Source organism: Thermobia domestica, chromosome 2 (genome assembly GCF_964235325.1).
Source record: "Thermobia domestica chromosome 2, izTheDome1.hap1.1, whole genome shotgun sequence".
In the NCBI taxonomy this organism is placed as follows: domain Eukaryota; kingdom Metazoa; phylum Arthropoda; class Insecta; order Zygentoma; family Lepismatidae; genus Thermobia; species Thermobia domestica.
This window is the reverse complement of record NC_137455.1, coordinates 78,008,615-78,025,373: the sequence shown is the minus strand read 5'-3', so window position 1 is coordinate 78,025,373 and position 16,759 is coordinate 78,008,615. Positions and strand designations below refer to the sequence as shown.

At 34.1% G+C, this 16,759-nt stretch overlaps 2 protein-coding genes across 2 annotated transcripts in view; one reads left to right on the top strand and one right to left on the bottom strand.

Moving 5' to 3' along the window:
• Nucleotides 1-16,759, top strand: part of Arp8 (Actin-related protein 8) — a 161,871-nt gene that overhangs the window by 25,877 nt on the left and 119,235 nt on the right. Inside the window, exon 5 of the mRNA XM_081742344.1 lies at nt 1,406-1,516. Within this exon, the coding sequence (XP_081598470.1) occupies nt 1,406-1,516 (111 nt within the window). The remainder of the gene's footprint in view (nt 1-1,405; nt 1,517-16,759) is intronic.
• Nucleotides 3,412-16,759, bottom strand: part of LOC145673010 (uncharacterized) — a 65,968-nt gene continuing 52,620 nt past the window's right edge. The window contains exons 3-5 of the mRNA XM_081742318.1: nt 11,844-12,232; nt 8,108-8,318; nt 3,412-3,773 (exon numbers count right to left, since the gene is read on the bottom strand). Coding sequence (XP_081598444.1) covers nt 3,514-3,773; nt 8,108-8,318; nt 11,844-12,232 — 860 coding nt within the window. The 3' untranslated portion in view covers nt 3,412-3,513. The remainder of the gene's footprint in view (nt 3,774-8,107; nt 8,319-11,843; nt 12,233-16,759) is intronic.

Here is a 16,759-nt window from a genome sequence, read left to right as displayed (position 1 = left end):
GATTGAAAAGTATCTGTAATGATTCAGTTGTGTACACAATGGGAGGCGTAGAGATCTCGTAGCAGACGTATCTACACAACGTCTCAGGGTGCACCTTTACATAAGGATCTTTCTTGCCGCGCCAGTTTAAAGTGCGGCGATCTCCACTGCAAATAAGTCACCGTACCTCCACCATGTACCACGAATGTTAGCGCACCCTAATTTCTTTCATTATTACCCTTGACACTTATTCATTGCCGAGAACACCTTCGGTGGTGTCATGAGATACTCCAGTGGTGAGGTAGGTAGAGAGCGGTGTATTCTGCGATGAGAGTCGTTTTTGTCTGTAACAGTGACGGCTGTGTAGATGTCTATAAACGTGCTGGTGAATGAGAAAATCCATCATGCGTGTCCATTTGCTATACAGCATCAACAATTGGCCTTCTGGTATTGGAGCAATAATCCACATACCACTTACCTGTAGTCTTCATTCAGGGAAGTATAATTAGAGTATTACACAATTACAATGCCGTCAATCCAGTCCTCCTATCTTATCTGGAGATTATGGAATCGCATCTTCTAGCAAGATAACACTGTCAGAGCTTGTTCTGCTTACCATATGCACTTTACTATAGTCTGTTTGCTACTTCTTTGAACTTAGCCGTATTTAGCACATGTGTAATATGGTTGTACGGCGCTAAATAACTAGCCGGGTTCCGCCAATAACCATCGCCCAGCTACGCCAAGATCACCATCAAGCGTAGGATACTATACTGTGGACAGGTATTCAGCATCTGCACAACCAGCTCTCTGCCCGAACGGTTGCTTTTGTGGAGCTTCCTTATGGCTATGTGGTTAACGTACCTGTCTTTGGCTCGGAAGATCCGAGTTCGATTACCGGAATAAATTCATGTAGTTAGGATTCCACGTTAAACTAATCGTATTGATATAGCCTCGCTGCTGAAAGGGACGCTAAACTCAAAATCCATCCAATCCAGCTGCTTTTGCAGGCTCTTGTGGTTAGACATACTTTTAAAGTAAGTGCTGTGTTTTTAAACATTCTGTATAACATGTTTGAATGGGCATCATTTTGGGATCATTGATACCTACCATAATCATTTTGTGTACCATCTTTGGTAAGATTTCAGGATTCCTCAATGAAACTAGGAATGCTTTTCAACTTCAGTCACGGAGCATATGGATTTTGTCTTAAAATCATGTAAAACTCAGAGACTGTTCTCGGAAAACGGGGACGTCTGGTAACATTAATCTTTGGGGAGATCTATTACATAACTTAAAAACGTTTTCACCTGTGTGTGTATATATTAAATGAAAATGCTTACTGTTTTAGACTTGCTTAATTCATATACATTTTTTAATTTTTATTTATTTATTTATTTATTTATTTATTTATTTATTTTTGCAGCATTATCGGGCTGTTTTAGTCATTCCAGACATCTATAATAGACAACATTTGAAGGAGTTGACAACTCTACTATTGTGTAAACTAGGTTTTGGTGGTTGTTTTCTACTTCAGGTAAGATTTATTTTCTAGTAAATGCACGCTCAGCTATAAGAATTGTATCTTGTCAAAGATATTTTTTTTTCTATACGTCAAATAATTGCAATATTGTAATCGTTTTATTTGAATGATATTGCTCTACATATTATATATACTGAAACAGTTGCTTTACGTTAGGTGTGAAATGCATACCAATTGGATGGACGACTAATTTGTGCCATCACTGCGCAGCTAGAATTACTCTGGCAATTACTCTAGTTGCGTGCCTTTCCCCGTATCTTCATCAGTTCTTATTTCTCGAATGGTAACTTTCAGTCATTTTGAACAAAATCACCATCTACCTTGCAGTATTTTAACACTCAGTTGTCAAAGGCGCTTGAGGAATCCTGCTTGTGGGGTTTGTTTTAAACAGTTGGAAGTCGCACTTTCGAAAATGCTTGTGGGCTTAAAACGGAGAATTCTGTCCCGCAATGAAATCCTGAGGGCAAGATCATTGAGTAAGGTTGATGAATAAGCATTTAGATACATGTATTCTATAATATGTATCTCACAATTCGGGATCGATGAGACGGTACCACTAGTTCCGGTGACCAAAATCTGACTCGAGAAATTTAGTTGATGTTACTGCATTGCATGAAACAATCTCTTATCCAGCAGTTGAACAATGTACTGTCCAGTAATCGTTTGTCCCAGGATAAGCTAGAATTAGTTCCTTTTGTTCCAGAAAATGTCATAAAAAAACTCGTATTCGAAGCGATCTGATGAAACTTCTTAGGTGGAAGCAAAGAGGAATATTTTCTCTGTTAGGACTTACTTTTTGTTACCGGATTGAAGAAGAAAATAAGAGCTTCATCCATTGTGATACAAGAGGCGGACAATTGTTCATTGGTTGGTCAGTTCTTTATCAGAAGACCAATAACAATTATCATGCAAGAGGTTTCCTTCTTTTTATCCAGTTGTCAGCGTGAACTAATCTTGGACAGCTGCAAGTGGCCTGTCACAATTATTTCAATTATACCATGCAAGAGTCCTGTAAGATTGAGGACCCTTAACAGTTTATCTTCTGTCTCAATGATTAAAGCTGCACAGTGATGGCACAAATTAGTCGTCCATCCATTCACAGATCTTCAGTTGATTTCCTCCCGTTAGATTAACGAATCCACTCAGAACAGTATGTCAGGAAGTACACTGTCCTCACAAGTAGTCCTTAAGAGACGATTAATATTGAAAGCGTTTTTAGACTTCCAAACTATGCTATGCACAAGAGTCGGAAGTATTATAGAACGGCGGCTTTGTTCGTTCGTTCATCCGTGTGTCGATATGTATCAGAGCCAAAACAGTAAGAGTTATCGAGGTGCGATTTTCTGCTTTTGATTCAGCGTCCCAAGGATAGATTCGATCTCCTTTGTTAATTCTCTTTTCAAATCAGAACTATTTCAGGTTAGTCATTTTCGGTTTCGAAGTTTATTTCCCGTAAAACGAAAACGGTAACAGATAGCGAGAAGTCATAGCATGAAATGCCATAGTTAGAAAGTCTACCGTAGGGAAACAAAGGTCACTTGTCATCATATGGAGATAGGAACTTTTGTTATTGCAAAGTGAAATCCATAATTTCAGGTAGTGTCAAACACAACTTTCCTTTCCAATGAGACCTACAAAAAGTAATTACATTTAGAAGTTTCAAATTCTAACAATTATACTATAAAGTTAATTCATTCATAATTATAGTAGTTTATATACTGACACGTGCTTCGTGTAACGAGAAAAACTCTAAAGCATATTTTTAAGAATGGAGGCGACAACTTTTGCCGCCGACGCTATCAGAAAATTAAATATATTGAAGATACTGATAACAATCTGTATCAAGTGGTAGGAGTAGGTTGTAATATATGTAAAAAATTATGATTTTTAACATTGTATATTTACAGTAAATTTACAATTCGAGCTATGTACACATACAGCAATATTTACAAGTACATTTCAATATTTATACAATGGCTATGAATAGAAAACTAATAACACAGATAATTCCGTTTCTTTCTTGGTATACCAGTTGGCCCGTCTGACTGTTCACATATTTTAAGCCCAACATTAATAAGAGGGTGACAGTTCTTTTTCGGGTTCCCCCATCTTCCTTTATACGTCATCCAAGGTGTTGCTGATCTGTTTTGGGCTGTTAAGTGAATAATTTGCAAGTTTTGACCTGTCATCCATGGAATTCCATATCCAGTAACATCAATCAGAGGAGGAAAATTCATATATTGATGCACTCCTGGAAAGAAAGACAAATATAGTTAAGTTTACTTACGTTGGTTCTACAGAGTAGTGATAAAGTTACTCTAGTTGTCAAATTCATTGATGGAGAAACAGAAACTAACAGTCTTTCATTTTCTATCTTTTCTTGTTTTGGTACTTGATTTCTTCCAAAAATAGGTAGAAAAATATAGGTTGTTTATTTGTTCGTTGAAATTTAGTGTCCCTTTTGATCACCAGAACTGCATGAAACGTGGACTTACAGTTTAAGGTGGGATTCCAACCACTGTAACGCGTTTAATCCTCTCCTACCAGGAATCGAACACAAGACCACATATCCCAACGGACTCTAGCTAGCCAGTAAACCAGCCAGGGGGAGGGGGGCTTAGACGGACAGTGCTGTAACTATCATCCCTAAATCAAAATCTAAAGTCACTCATTATGGGAGTTTGTCTGCCTGTTTCGCCTTCGTTCCATCAGAACAATAACAAAATCACTTTCATTGTGTGAGGCCATATTTATCAGTCACGTGATGGCCAGGGAGTTCAAACCTTATTCAAATTTGTCTTTCTGACGTCATTGACAGCGAAGTTAGAGTTAATTTCAAATACAATTGTTCGAAAAGAAAAGGATGTCTAGAACCTTGCCAGTGAGAACAAGTGATCCAGACTACCTTCAGATAAACTTGATGTACTCCTACTCACACAGGTGCATATTCCATCGCAAACAGATTGGAGGTTCGGTGTACTTATGAGAAACTCCCACAGTGAAGTACAGGATTATACCGTTCTCAACATACATATGGATAACTGGTGATTAGATGATCAAGCTGTGCATAAAATCATATAAATTATCAATCAGATTATGTAGACAAGTACATACAGAACGACGTATGAATGTTCATTTGACTTCATCCTATTCCTTCTAACTTTTTTTAACAGCTTTTACTAAATGATATTTTTACATTCGAACATATTCATTATTACTCTTATCTTCCAATATTCATCATACACCCATAATCGTAAAACACTTTTCATTACATTAAATTTTTCATATTACATAATATTAACTAATTAACATTAGATTCCGTAGAAACTGTTTCCAAAGTTAGCATTAAACGTCCGATATAGTCATAATTAAAAATCATAATCGATTTTCCAATCCATATGCACATTACTATTCCATTCTTTGAAACAGAACTTGAAATAGTTTCTCAATATCTTAAATGTTCATCTTGTCAATTACTTCAAAAACAGTTACCCATTTACAAATACTGAGATAGTTGGTTTTTGATAGTTAGTCATCAGATATTAGACATGTTGATCCGAGATTTTGATTTATTTAAGACCACATATTTTAATATAAATTACCGATCACAAATACAAACTTACATGCATATAATTAATTTGGTTATTTCCTAATACCGATTCGAAAAAAGTTTTTTTTTTTTTTTTTTTAATTTTAATTTTAATATCTGAGGGTACAGACCAGCGTCTGAATTGACCCTTGCCCAAATTTTAAGTAATGCGCTGAGGTATAGGTATAGATTAGCAGCGCATTACAAACTTAGTAGAGGCATTGCCCTTTTTGTAATAACTGAATAGTTAAACTCAATTACTCTCGTAAACTAATATGCCAACTTTGAATTACCCACTTACACAAACGAGATATGTAATGTGATGTAATGAGCTTACTGTAAATGCTTTAAGAAAATGATGCTGAAGAAGATGTGAATTCCCATTGAAACTTTTGGCAAGTACTAAGTAACAGATATATTCCAAGATTAATCTAAGTAAATATTTGTAATAATGCAATAGTTTAGTTCCTCAAGTTGTTAAACTCAATTAGTTTTCCTATGTAACATAAATTTTAATGATAATTTCTTGGTATAGTTTTGTACTTGACTCTAGAGTAACTATTTATATTTTTAAACTCATTACAACAAGAATACAATACATAGTACTCTGGTAACAATGCAGTGTCATTTGACATTCTTTATAATAGTCTGATTAAAATGAAAGAAACATAGAATAGTGTTGGACAGTAATCAATCAAAATTAATTGCAACTCTTAAATCAACTACAACTAATTACTCTGGAAATGAATTGCAGCTGATTTCAATTTGCCCTTTGCAATTAATATTAATTTCAATTGAATTCATTCCTAAAGTTTGCAGTTAAAATTTAGTAAATTGTTAATTGGCCGTCAGGGAATTAAAACTTGTTAATTGTTAATCGCAAAAAAGCAATTGAAACGTTTAATTGAAACTTGCAATTGTTAATGTTAATTGTAATTGAAGTCAGGAATTAAAAGTGCAGATAAGATGTGTTTATATTGCGTTGCCCATTTGCTGTTATTCAATCCACAGATTTGAAATAAGGTACAGACATGCAGTGGTGGATAACAACCATCCCCCTTGCCCTCTGGAAAGAAAGACAGACAGGGCGACTGTCACATACTATTATATTATGATTATGGTTCCATCCCTCTTGGAAGCCTCTATCTGTCTGTCATACACACTGTTTACGTACAAAGCATCGTCTTTCTAAAACAACGATTGGCAAAACAGACTACCAATACGAAAATACACAAAATTTAATGGGTAATCTAATTTCGCAGCGGAATTCTCTCTGAATTATTGAAATGTTCCCTGCCACAAGATGTGCAGTGCAAGTAACAGTTATAAATGACCTTCCATTATTGAATATTAATTATTGAAATTGGTCAATTGTTTATTGTACCTACTATGGAAATCGTACAACGATACTGAACAACAATAAGACGAATCGTTTTTTCGTGCAAATGAATGTTTTATTGTGAAAAGAACAAAAGTTTATTGAACCCCACCCCTTCCTTTAGAAATTGAGTGTTCTTTATGTTGTTATATGAAAACATTTGTATGATGTAATATATGCACAACTACAGTGTGTGGCATTAATCAATGAAAATTAATTGCAATGTATCAATCAATTGAAAAATAATTTCTGTGGAAATTATTGCAAACTACATTCAATTGTAATTGAATGGCTGAATTTAATTGCAGTAGCTTTCCACAACGATTGCTTTCAATTGATTGACTCATTGCAGTTGATTCTTATTGATTAATGGCCAGATGCAATTAACAATTGACAATTACTCATTTCAATTATTAATTGCAAGTAACAATTAAGATTAATTATTAATTCAATTGAAATTTGCCCAACACTGACACAAAGTACCTTAGTGTTCAGTGAACTGTGAATGTTTAAAAGTTTCTAGCCCTAACTGTCATATATGAAATATTACAACACATTGAGCTCCATTCGAATTTAATCTTTTGTTTTTTGTTGTAACAAAAAACAAAACAGTTTATAACAGTTTATGTTGTAATCATGAATAAGTATTTATATCGCACGAAATACCAACAGAGATAACACAATAAATTATATTCTAGAATTGACAGAAACTAACAAAATTACTTTAGGCTTGTGATGACACCAAAGTAACCTCTGCTACTCCAATTCTCGAATCTCGGAGTTGTTTGAAAAGTCCCTTAAAAGTCTAATTAGAGAAAACACGAATACTAGACATACATTTTGTAGTTTTCGTATCTTACCGATACAACAATGTGGGCAGCTAACTTGCGTATGTAACCGTGCCAAGATAAGTACGCCTGACATTAGATGAGAAGAAAATTATGAACCAAGCTTCTCACTATTCCAATTACGTTGCCTTGTGCTGCTTTTTTGATAAACTAACTACAATTTGCTTTTCTCAAATTATTATTTAATCACATATATAACTACATTTGAGTTTGCATGAACGTTTCGGTGATGAATTAACTTTAAGGCGATGCATCGGCTCGGTGGCGGCTATATTGAGGTTGTGGGGCTTAGTCCATACAACTTTTCATTTTTTGATAAGTAGTTACAAATATATAAAATAGGTGTTGTGCTTTTTGGCATTAGAGGAATACTAAATAGATTTTTAAAATTAATTTGAAATACTAGGGAGGATATCACAATTTGTACTTTATAGCAATATAATGTTGGCAGTGACCTATGCTGTAAATTGACTGGTGTTCCTTAGACATAAATTCTGTCCGAGCAGTTCGTATAGAAATAACATGTAAGAACGTAGGTGGGGGATTAAAACTTCTCAAAATGGATCATTGCTTGATCATTGCTTCAAAACATCACATTATTTTATATTTTTTGTAAAAATTTAATTACAAGGAAATCATAATGATGATATTACGTTTTGTTTTTGTTGTTTCGACATTGTAAAAAAAAAAAAAAAAAAAAAAAATAGTGGAGCAAACTAAATAATCTTTTAGGAGAAATCTCACAATAAAGTAAAGGGAATAGTACTTACCAGGTGAAGCCCATAAACCATGAGATCCTCTTGCTGCGAAGAGAACTGGATGGCTGCCCTGTATATGTACCACAGGAGGAAACAACGGGTTTTGGAAAATTCCTCTCCTAATCTCGTGGCCCTCATAGAGAAACGTTCCTGAGCAATTATTGTATTTGTAGAAGGCTCCGCTATCATGAACTGATACATACATTGATTTTGGAACTCCTTTCTGAAAAAAAAAGAGTATATTTGTGTGTAATGTGTATTACAATCGTATGTATAAATTGTTGTTGAAGCATATTTGTCATGTGATTTTATGATTACACACAAAAATCGCAGTCTTATAGAAAATGGGTTAGGCCGGATTTGGTAAAATTAATATATGTTGTAATTTTCAAAGTGGGCACAAAACTTTGAAACTGATAGTGTCTCTGCTAGATCTGTCAAAATGCTTTCTGAGTACAACTCATATTCTGTGGAAGATAAATTTAAATCAAATTCGCTTAAATTAATGTAATAGCTTTTGAGATTCCGATCATAAGTGTCAATAGGCATAACAAACTTGAGGAACTGATAGTTTCTCCCGTACATACTATTAAAGAGTAAAATTTAAGCGATTTTCAGTACAATCACACTTTGAAAGTCCGTAGTAATTAAAAAAAGAAATCTGAATTTCGTCTTCGTTGAACCTTTCATCAGGACGTCGAAAACTATGTCATATATATTAATTTTGCAAGACTTCGATCTAAACCTATTTTCTGCAAAAATATGTGATTGTACTCAAAATCGCATAAATCATCCATTATGACAGCCATTAGCAAAGGAACAATGTGTCTGAGCTATGTATCTCCCATGGGACCTTTTGATCAAGGCCTCGAAAACTACAATACATATTAATTTTAGTGAGTTTAAGCTAAGCTTATTTTCTATAAGAAGATTGCAGGTTTTATTTGCAAAAACATGTACTTACCCGATACCCATGTCCTAAATCATTTCCAAATAATGTATGAAAATGAAAAATCAACTTATAAGAAAGAAAGGAAAAGAAGTTTGAACTTAAAACTATGCAAATGAAATGAAGTGTATTTTTTGTTGTTCGAACGTAAGGTCGGACGCTTGAAATTCAATCAAATACGACTGTCAAAAGGAGGAAAGGGGAAAGCGCGTAATAGGTAAAAGATAACAAACTGAAATACGATATTTCAAAAATTCAGTTGCTCAGTACTTAAGAATAAACTCTGAAGATCCCCACAATATTAGTATCTTTTGGATCCACCACGAGCTAAGATTATAGCAACCGATCTACAACATATATTTTCCAGCTCTTATGTTCTATGATCTGCCTTCTCGCGCAGTATGTTATCTAGTTAGGCCATACATATAGAATGCGTCGATCTGGCGTTAATCTAGTGTTCCAATCTGTCCCAATAGTGTGCATGCAGTAGAGCTTAGATCGGGACTCTAAGTGGTCCAATTCAATCGGCACACATTGAGAATCAGGGCCTCATTTAAACCGATTGAACCGATTGCTTGAAGACAGGCCCGCTCCTAAGGGAACCCCGTGTTAAAGTAACTCTACTTTCAACTTGTTAAATACACACAAGAATATATTGCGATAAACGATTTTCTTGAGAATCCCAGTAAACCATGGCATCTGGAGAAAGGAGTTTTTCAAAGTTGAAACTCATCAAAACTTACTTGAGATCATCAATTCAGCAAGAACGTTTAAGCAGTTTGGCAGTTTTTTCCATTAGCAGGAGATTGATCTATACAAAATTCTAAAGGACTTGGTAGAGAAAAAAGTAAGAAAAAGAAGTTTCTCCTAATAAAAAGGAATAATAAAATGACTCATTTACAGTTTATGAGTGTTAATTGATTTTTAGAGGTCCAAAAAATTGAATTTATTTCTAACAGTGCAGTTAAATTTTTATTTTTTTCGAAGAATTTATTTTTATTTTTAAATAAATAATTTCACAATCACTGAACTAAGTGGTGTTGTGACCTGTATACTCGTTAAGGAGAAGTTCAGAAACCAAATTAAGAACTATGGAAGTTACCCAGGAACAGATGTGGACAGTAACCACAGCTTAGTCATGATGAAGAATGAGTTGAAATTTCAGAAGCTAAGAAAAAAGAAGAAAAGTGGAATACTTGGTACAGGCAAGGTAAAGAACGAAGAAATTCAAGAAAATTACACGAAAAAGACAGTAGATAAGATAGCACAAGAACCAATGAAGGAAAGATTTAACAAGAACTAGTTATTAATAAAAACTGGCCTGCTTACTACTGCAAAGGATATATTACGTCACGAATTAAAAATAGTAAGGAAATAATGGATCACCAAGGAAATTCTGGACTTAATGGATGAGAGAAAGAAATTGAAGAATATCAACAACAAGAATTATAGTGAGGCTAGACGCAGTATAAAAGAATAAGAAATCAGATCATTTATAAACGCATACTAGCCAAGGAGGAGTGAATAAGAAGAAATAGAAAAGGGTATAAACGCGAGAAGAGTAGATGTGGCTTATAAGAAGGTTAAGATAAACTTCAAACCTCGGAGAACAAAGATCAATGTACTAAAAGATAAAGACGGAAGATCCATTACTGAAACTTGAGATAAAGTGAAAACGTGGAAGAAATATTTAGAAAGGCTCTATGAAAGCGACAAACAATTAGAAAGATTAGAAAACATGGAGAAGTAGAAGAGGCAAGAATAAACGTCGTATCAGATTTGAGTAGACAAAGCATTACAAGACATAAAACATGGAGAAGCTCGAGGAATAGATGAGATACCAGCAGATACCAGCAAATCACAGAACGATAAGTTTGCTTACACATGCTTCAAAAATTTTGACAAAGATAATCAATAGAAGATTAGCAGATGACCTGTTTGGATTCAGAAAGAAAACCGGAAATAAGGAAACAATGCTTGCATTAAGATTGTTAAAGGAAATAATTCGAGTGGGAAGAGAACCTATAAAGCATTTGTGGACTTGAAAAAAGCGTTTAATAATGTAGAATAAAATATTCAAAATTCGAAATGAAGCAAGTATAAATTATAAGAAGCAAGAATAATTTATGTAACCTGTATAATGAAGAGAATTCAGCAATTGAGATAGGTGAAGAGAGAGGAGAAGTAGCAGTTCAGAAAGATGCTTGTCATCATCAGTTACGTTTAATCTCTACATTAAAGAAATCAGCAAGAAAAGAAATCAAGGATATTCAAAGCATAAGAATAACTGTTGATGGACAGAAAATACATACAATTAGATTTGCAAATGATATCGTAATATTGACAGATAGTGAGAAAAAGAAATTAGAGACAGGTATAAACGGCATGCAACACCTACTTAGCAGCAAACATAGCATGAATATTAACAGGAGCAAAACAAAACTTATGAGATGCTCTAGAAAACGAACAACAAAAAAATGAAGATCAAAATTTTATAACATGAGCGATGATAGCGTCTGATGAAGCCAAAGTGTTAGTTGACGAAATTGTCACAAGTATGTAGTTTTTTAGTATGAATATATTGTTTTGCTCAGCAAATTGTTTGTGTTTAAAAATAATTTTGATCATTTTCCGTTCTTATCATTACTTAGTTCTTCACGGATGAAACTAACAAATGTAAAACATTGAGTCTAAAACATCCAGTTGGTCAAAAGATCCTAAAATTGATTCTAAGAAGATTAGAAGGAATTATGATATTGACAAAAAATAGAGAGAGAAAAAAAAAAAGAATTAACTTACCCGAAACATTAAGCTGACGTGTTCCCAGTCTCCTACGTGGTTTCCATACTCTCTCATTGTCCCCAGACAAAAGTTGTTGATCAGCGGAATAGGAAAAGGGCCGAAGAAGCCCATGTCCAGAGTACAAACAGCCTTGCCTTTACTAAAAGGGTAGAACATCCAGTAGGTGACGTGGAAGTCTGGAATTGTTTGGTCTTCTTTGGTATCAATATTGGTGGAGCAGGTTCTCCTGTAAATGATATGCATCCTAGAGTATCCATGGCGGGTAAGAAGCGTTTTTCTGGCTTGTGCTCTGTTATAGCAGATTGACACGACAGCGTACACAGGGATTGTAAAATATAACGGGTTGTAGCCGTGCAAGAATGAAGTAGAGTTTCGTAAGAGGGAATCTAGAGAAAGAAAAAGAAGATACTTGTGAAAGATACTTATGAAATGAATTCCTTAAGTTTATATGTCTCTTCAATATGTCAATTTCTAGATTATTCACATAACCAGTTATTTTTCATGTGCGTCAGAATAACAGATTCAACAGATAGTATTTCGAATTTATGATAAACTTAATTAAAATTTCATGATAATGGTAGTCATTTAATATCTACCAGGTTATCATCAAGTAATATTTTAATGTAATTAGGGTTTACGATAACGTAACAGATAGGCATAAATGGGTTATACTGTGTTTCAGTTCCATAATCGGGACCAATTCTCCCCTCCCAAGTTAAAAAAATACCGTAAATCGAAAGATTATATATATATATATATATATATATATATATATATATATATATAAAATCCATTTTGGTGATTGAACAGAAATTCATACTGAAGTGATAGAGAAAAGAGAAATGGGTTTTGTAATATGGAACCCTGTAGGTGGTTCCCTTGAGTTATCATTTGAAAGTTGCTTAAAGTCGTTTACGGTTTGTAACTATCTTGAGCTAACAATATTTGTAAATGATGTCAGAATATTTTTCAGTTCTCGTCTCGATACTGAATTACGGTTTTTGTTTTTGTGAACTGAACTGGTATTTTAAAATGTATTTCGGTTCTCTTCACGAAGCACACCGGAACCTGAGACATTTTCAGTTCCGTTATCATTAGGAACTCTGATTAACATCGTATATGAGTTATTTCATTCCCTGCAGTTGTTTAGATAGATCTGCCCAGTATTCTCAGACTGTACAAAATATTCAGTTTCTTAGAAAAATGCGGTTCTACGATGTCTTATTTCTTTCTAGTTTCATGAGATTACTTTTTCAGGAAAGTTGATTTTTTCTATGATCTGTTGAGAATATTGGAAGTTGACCCAACGAAACGAGTAGGAAATGTGATATATTTAAAATGTGTATGGCATAGCGTTAATAATGTTCAAATAGATGATAATATGTATCTTTAAATTTTGGATGTGTACATTATAACTGGTGATAACGGAATCCAATGATTATATACTTTACTCCATTGTAGACGTAGATTTCCAGGTAATACAAGCTATCTCAAGCTTCGGACATACTTTATCTATAGTATTAACTGCAATGTAGCAGAGTTAGATAACCAATGTAGGACTAGAATTAGGAATTCTGGATTTTCCTTACTTTCGGTATCTATGGCCATGTTTGCCCGTCATATGTGGGGGAGGATGTTTCTCGACGATCCCCCAGGAAATTGGTGAGGAAGAAAGGAATGGGGAAGGAGGAAAGCGACCTAGGATCATTATGTTAGGTACCAGCATTTACCTGGTGTGAATGAGGAAAACCTCACTCAGAATGACTGGTCTGAAAAAGTTTGTACATTTTTTCGACCGAGTGTTCCTTCTGGCAATCGAACCCGGGACCGCTCGCAGTAAAGACGAGAGCGTTAGCGACTAAGCTACGCGGGCCACAGATATCCAATGTAGTGATATTATGCATGCGTACTTTAATTACTTCAATACTTTATTCACTAGGTCATTTTTTAAAACTTCTGTTTTATTATGTAGTATACATAATAAATAGAAGTCTGTTAATCCTAAGTACTGTATTTGAAAGTATGATTTTAATTAAAGATACTAACATAGAATGCCATTAACACAGAAATAATAATTGTGCAAGTTGTTTTGTAAACTAAAGAACAAAGTCGTTAACCAAAAATGCTTTTGGAGACCGGAGAGGGTAGGAAATGCATAATGTAAAAATCACATAAATTGGTAGTTTTCTTTGAAACGGCTTTTTTTTTTTTTTTTTTAAACCCTAAAAGAAGATAAAGATCTGAAATTGCAATTCTTTTCTACTTCTGCATTACATTATGATTTGTAAATTACCGCCATGTCGAGATGTTCGCAATATTTTTAATAATTAATGGAAACTTACTGTCAACCGGACACCCAATTATATATATAATTCAGAATTATATTATTTTCCGTGCCTGCGGTGAACAAACAAGGATTTAATTGCATTCAATTATATATAATTCAGGTTACTTTTTCTTAAGAAAATGTAGGTTAAACAGATAGTTGTACCGTTTGGAATCAATTAAACTTCAGAGCCTCGAAATTATCCCCAAATTTCTGTTCCTTGTATCCCGAAGACGAATTAAACAATTTGTGATCTGAAAATATGGTAGTAATAACATCATGTTGTCATGTAAATCTGGATTTGTTAGAACGTTGTAGTAAGAATCCCTCACTTAATGGTGAAAATTTCGTAAGAAAAAATTGCGGGTGGGTAGGCAAGTTGGTGTCTAAAAACCAAATGATGACTAATTCAGATTTTTTGTTGTTTGCTTATTGGGCCTGAATACTTATTACATGCTTGTAATATAGCGTGGGGAAACAATCTTGATCTAATGTTAAAAGAGCGTGTAAAACACTCTTCCTGATGATTTACGAGTAGATGATATTGAGGTAGTCGGGTGAAGATTTTTCTTTAGTTCTTTTTTTTTTCTTATCTTCTTTCCGAATTTATAAAAAACAATAAAACAGGAAAAAATCAAATATATTTACGATTTCGTATCACAGAGTGAAAAAAGGAATGTTTATGTATCACTAGCATCAATTACCCGCTTCGTTGAGTTAAAATGAAAAGTTAAATGTACAGCTCCGTATCTCATGTATTTAGTACCCGTGAAATATGCTGCTCTCGTTTTTATTGGCATCGATTTGAATGGCATCCGAAAGATAACTGTTCATCTCAGTGACCCCAAAAACTATGAATCAGACACTAATATCGACCATTTTCGATCATTTTTTATATATCTTCCCCCCTTCTTCTCTATGTTTCGGGGCATAGCATCGAAAGTATCACCGGTCATCTTAGCGATCCCGAAAACCATCGATTCACTGATATTGGTAATTTTAGATCATTTTTATATATCTCCTTCCTCCCCCTCCCCAAGTTGTGGGGGTGAATTTGGATTTAATCAGCATCAGAAATATCACTGTGCACCTCAGCAACCCGGAAAAGTATAGATTCTACACTGATATCGATCGTTTTCGATCATTTATAAATGTTTCTCCCCCTCCTTCCTCCCCTAATTTACACCGTCAAAGTGATATGACAAAATCATCTCAGGTCTGAACCTTATCTATGATGAAAATTTCATCGAGATCGGTCGGGTGGTTGAAGAGTGATGAACTCAGAAAGATAGTAACTTTCATTTTATATATATATATATATATATATCCCTAAGTTGTGCCGTCAAAATAAAATAACAAAAATCATCAAAGGCCCGAACCTCATCTACTGAAAATTTGATCCAGATCAGTCGGGTTGTTCAAGAGTTATTAGGTTTTATTTATTTTTATATATATATATCTCCCTCCCCTCCCCTTCGCTCAAGTTCTATCGTCAAAGTGATGTAATAAACACCATCCCAGGACCAAACCTCATCTATGTTGAAAATTTGTTTGCGATCGGTCGGGTGGTTCAAGAGTTTTTAAGTTTATACAGTCGCGGCCACCGTTAAGCGACCCTTACCCATACCCTTCCTAAGAAACAGCTCCTTCCACAAGCATGACCACAAGTGACCACAAAAGTGTTTTCTGTACGTGCTGAGGGACAAGGTTGTCACATTTTTTTCTTGAAAATGTCTGGACACCATATGGTCTTTCTTCTAAAGAGAGCCATTGAGAAAACCGTAGTAGAAACGTATTGACTCGTGAATTGTGTAATAAAAAGTGATCTAAAAAAAATGTTATGATCGAGTGCCAACAAAATTCAAATAGGGCAAAAATACCAAAACTGAACACGAATTATTTATGAGTTTTTAAAAAGATATACACTATTATATTTAAAAAAATAAAAAAGATTAGATCTAAAGTGACTTACTCATCAATACCTTACTCAAACTATTATAGATAGAAACATGGATTTGTACAGAATATTCCTTTGTCAAAAGGCAAGGGCTAATAAAACAATTTTAAAAATATATGTCCTATAGGAAACAAAGAGAATTCTTTCTTTTTTTTTTTTTTTTTTTTTTTAACAAAAATAGAATATATCATAAATTCTTGAGGTTAAGAAGATGGAACTAAGGGATAAATTCTTCATTAAAATTAACAGAAAACACGTTTCAATGATTGCGAAAACTTCGCTCCTATAGGAGAAAAGAGAGGGTTTGTATTAATAATCAAATTACCGATTATTTGTTTAGAAAATGCCGAATGTGAGGATTCGCTTAAGAAGGCGTAAAATTCAGCACATACACTTCTCATTAAAAAAAATTACAGGCCGCGACCTTCGGATTTTCTTTCTTTCTTTTTTTAAAATTCTGTTCCTGAGAAGGGGAAATGGGGTCAATTTCTATAATATTCTAATTTTAGTTTTACTAAAGAAATATCCTCAGGTAATTAGAAACAAAGATTAGTGCAAAATGTCAGTAAAATTGCAAATTTGATTAGCACTCGGTTGATAAATCTGTCAGTACCGAAACTTAAAATAAAA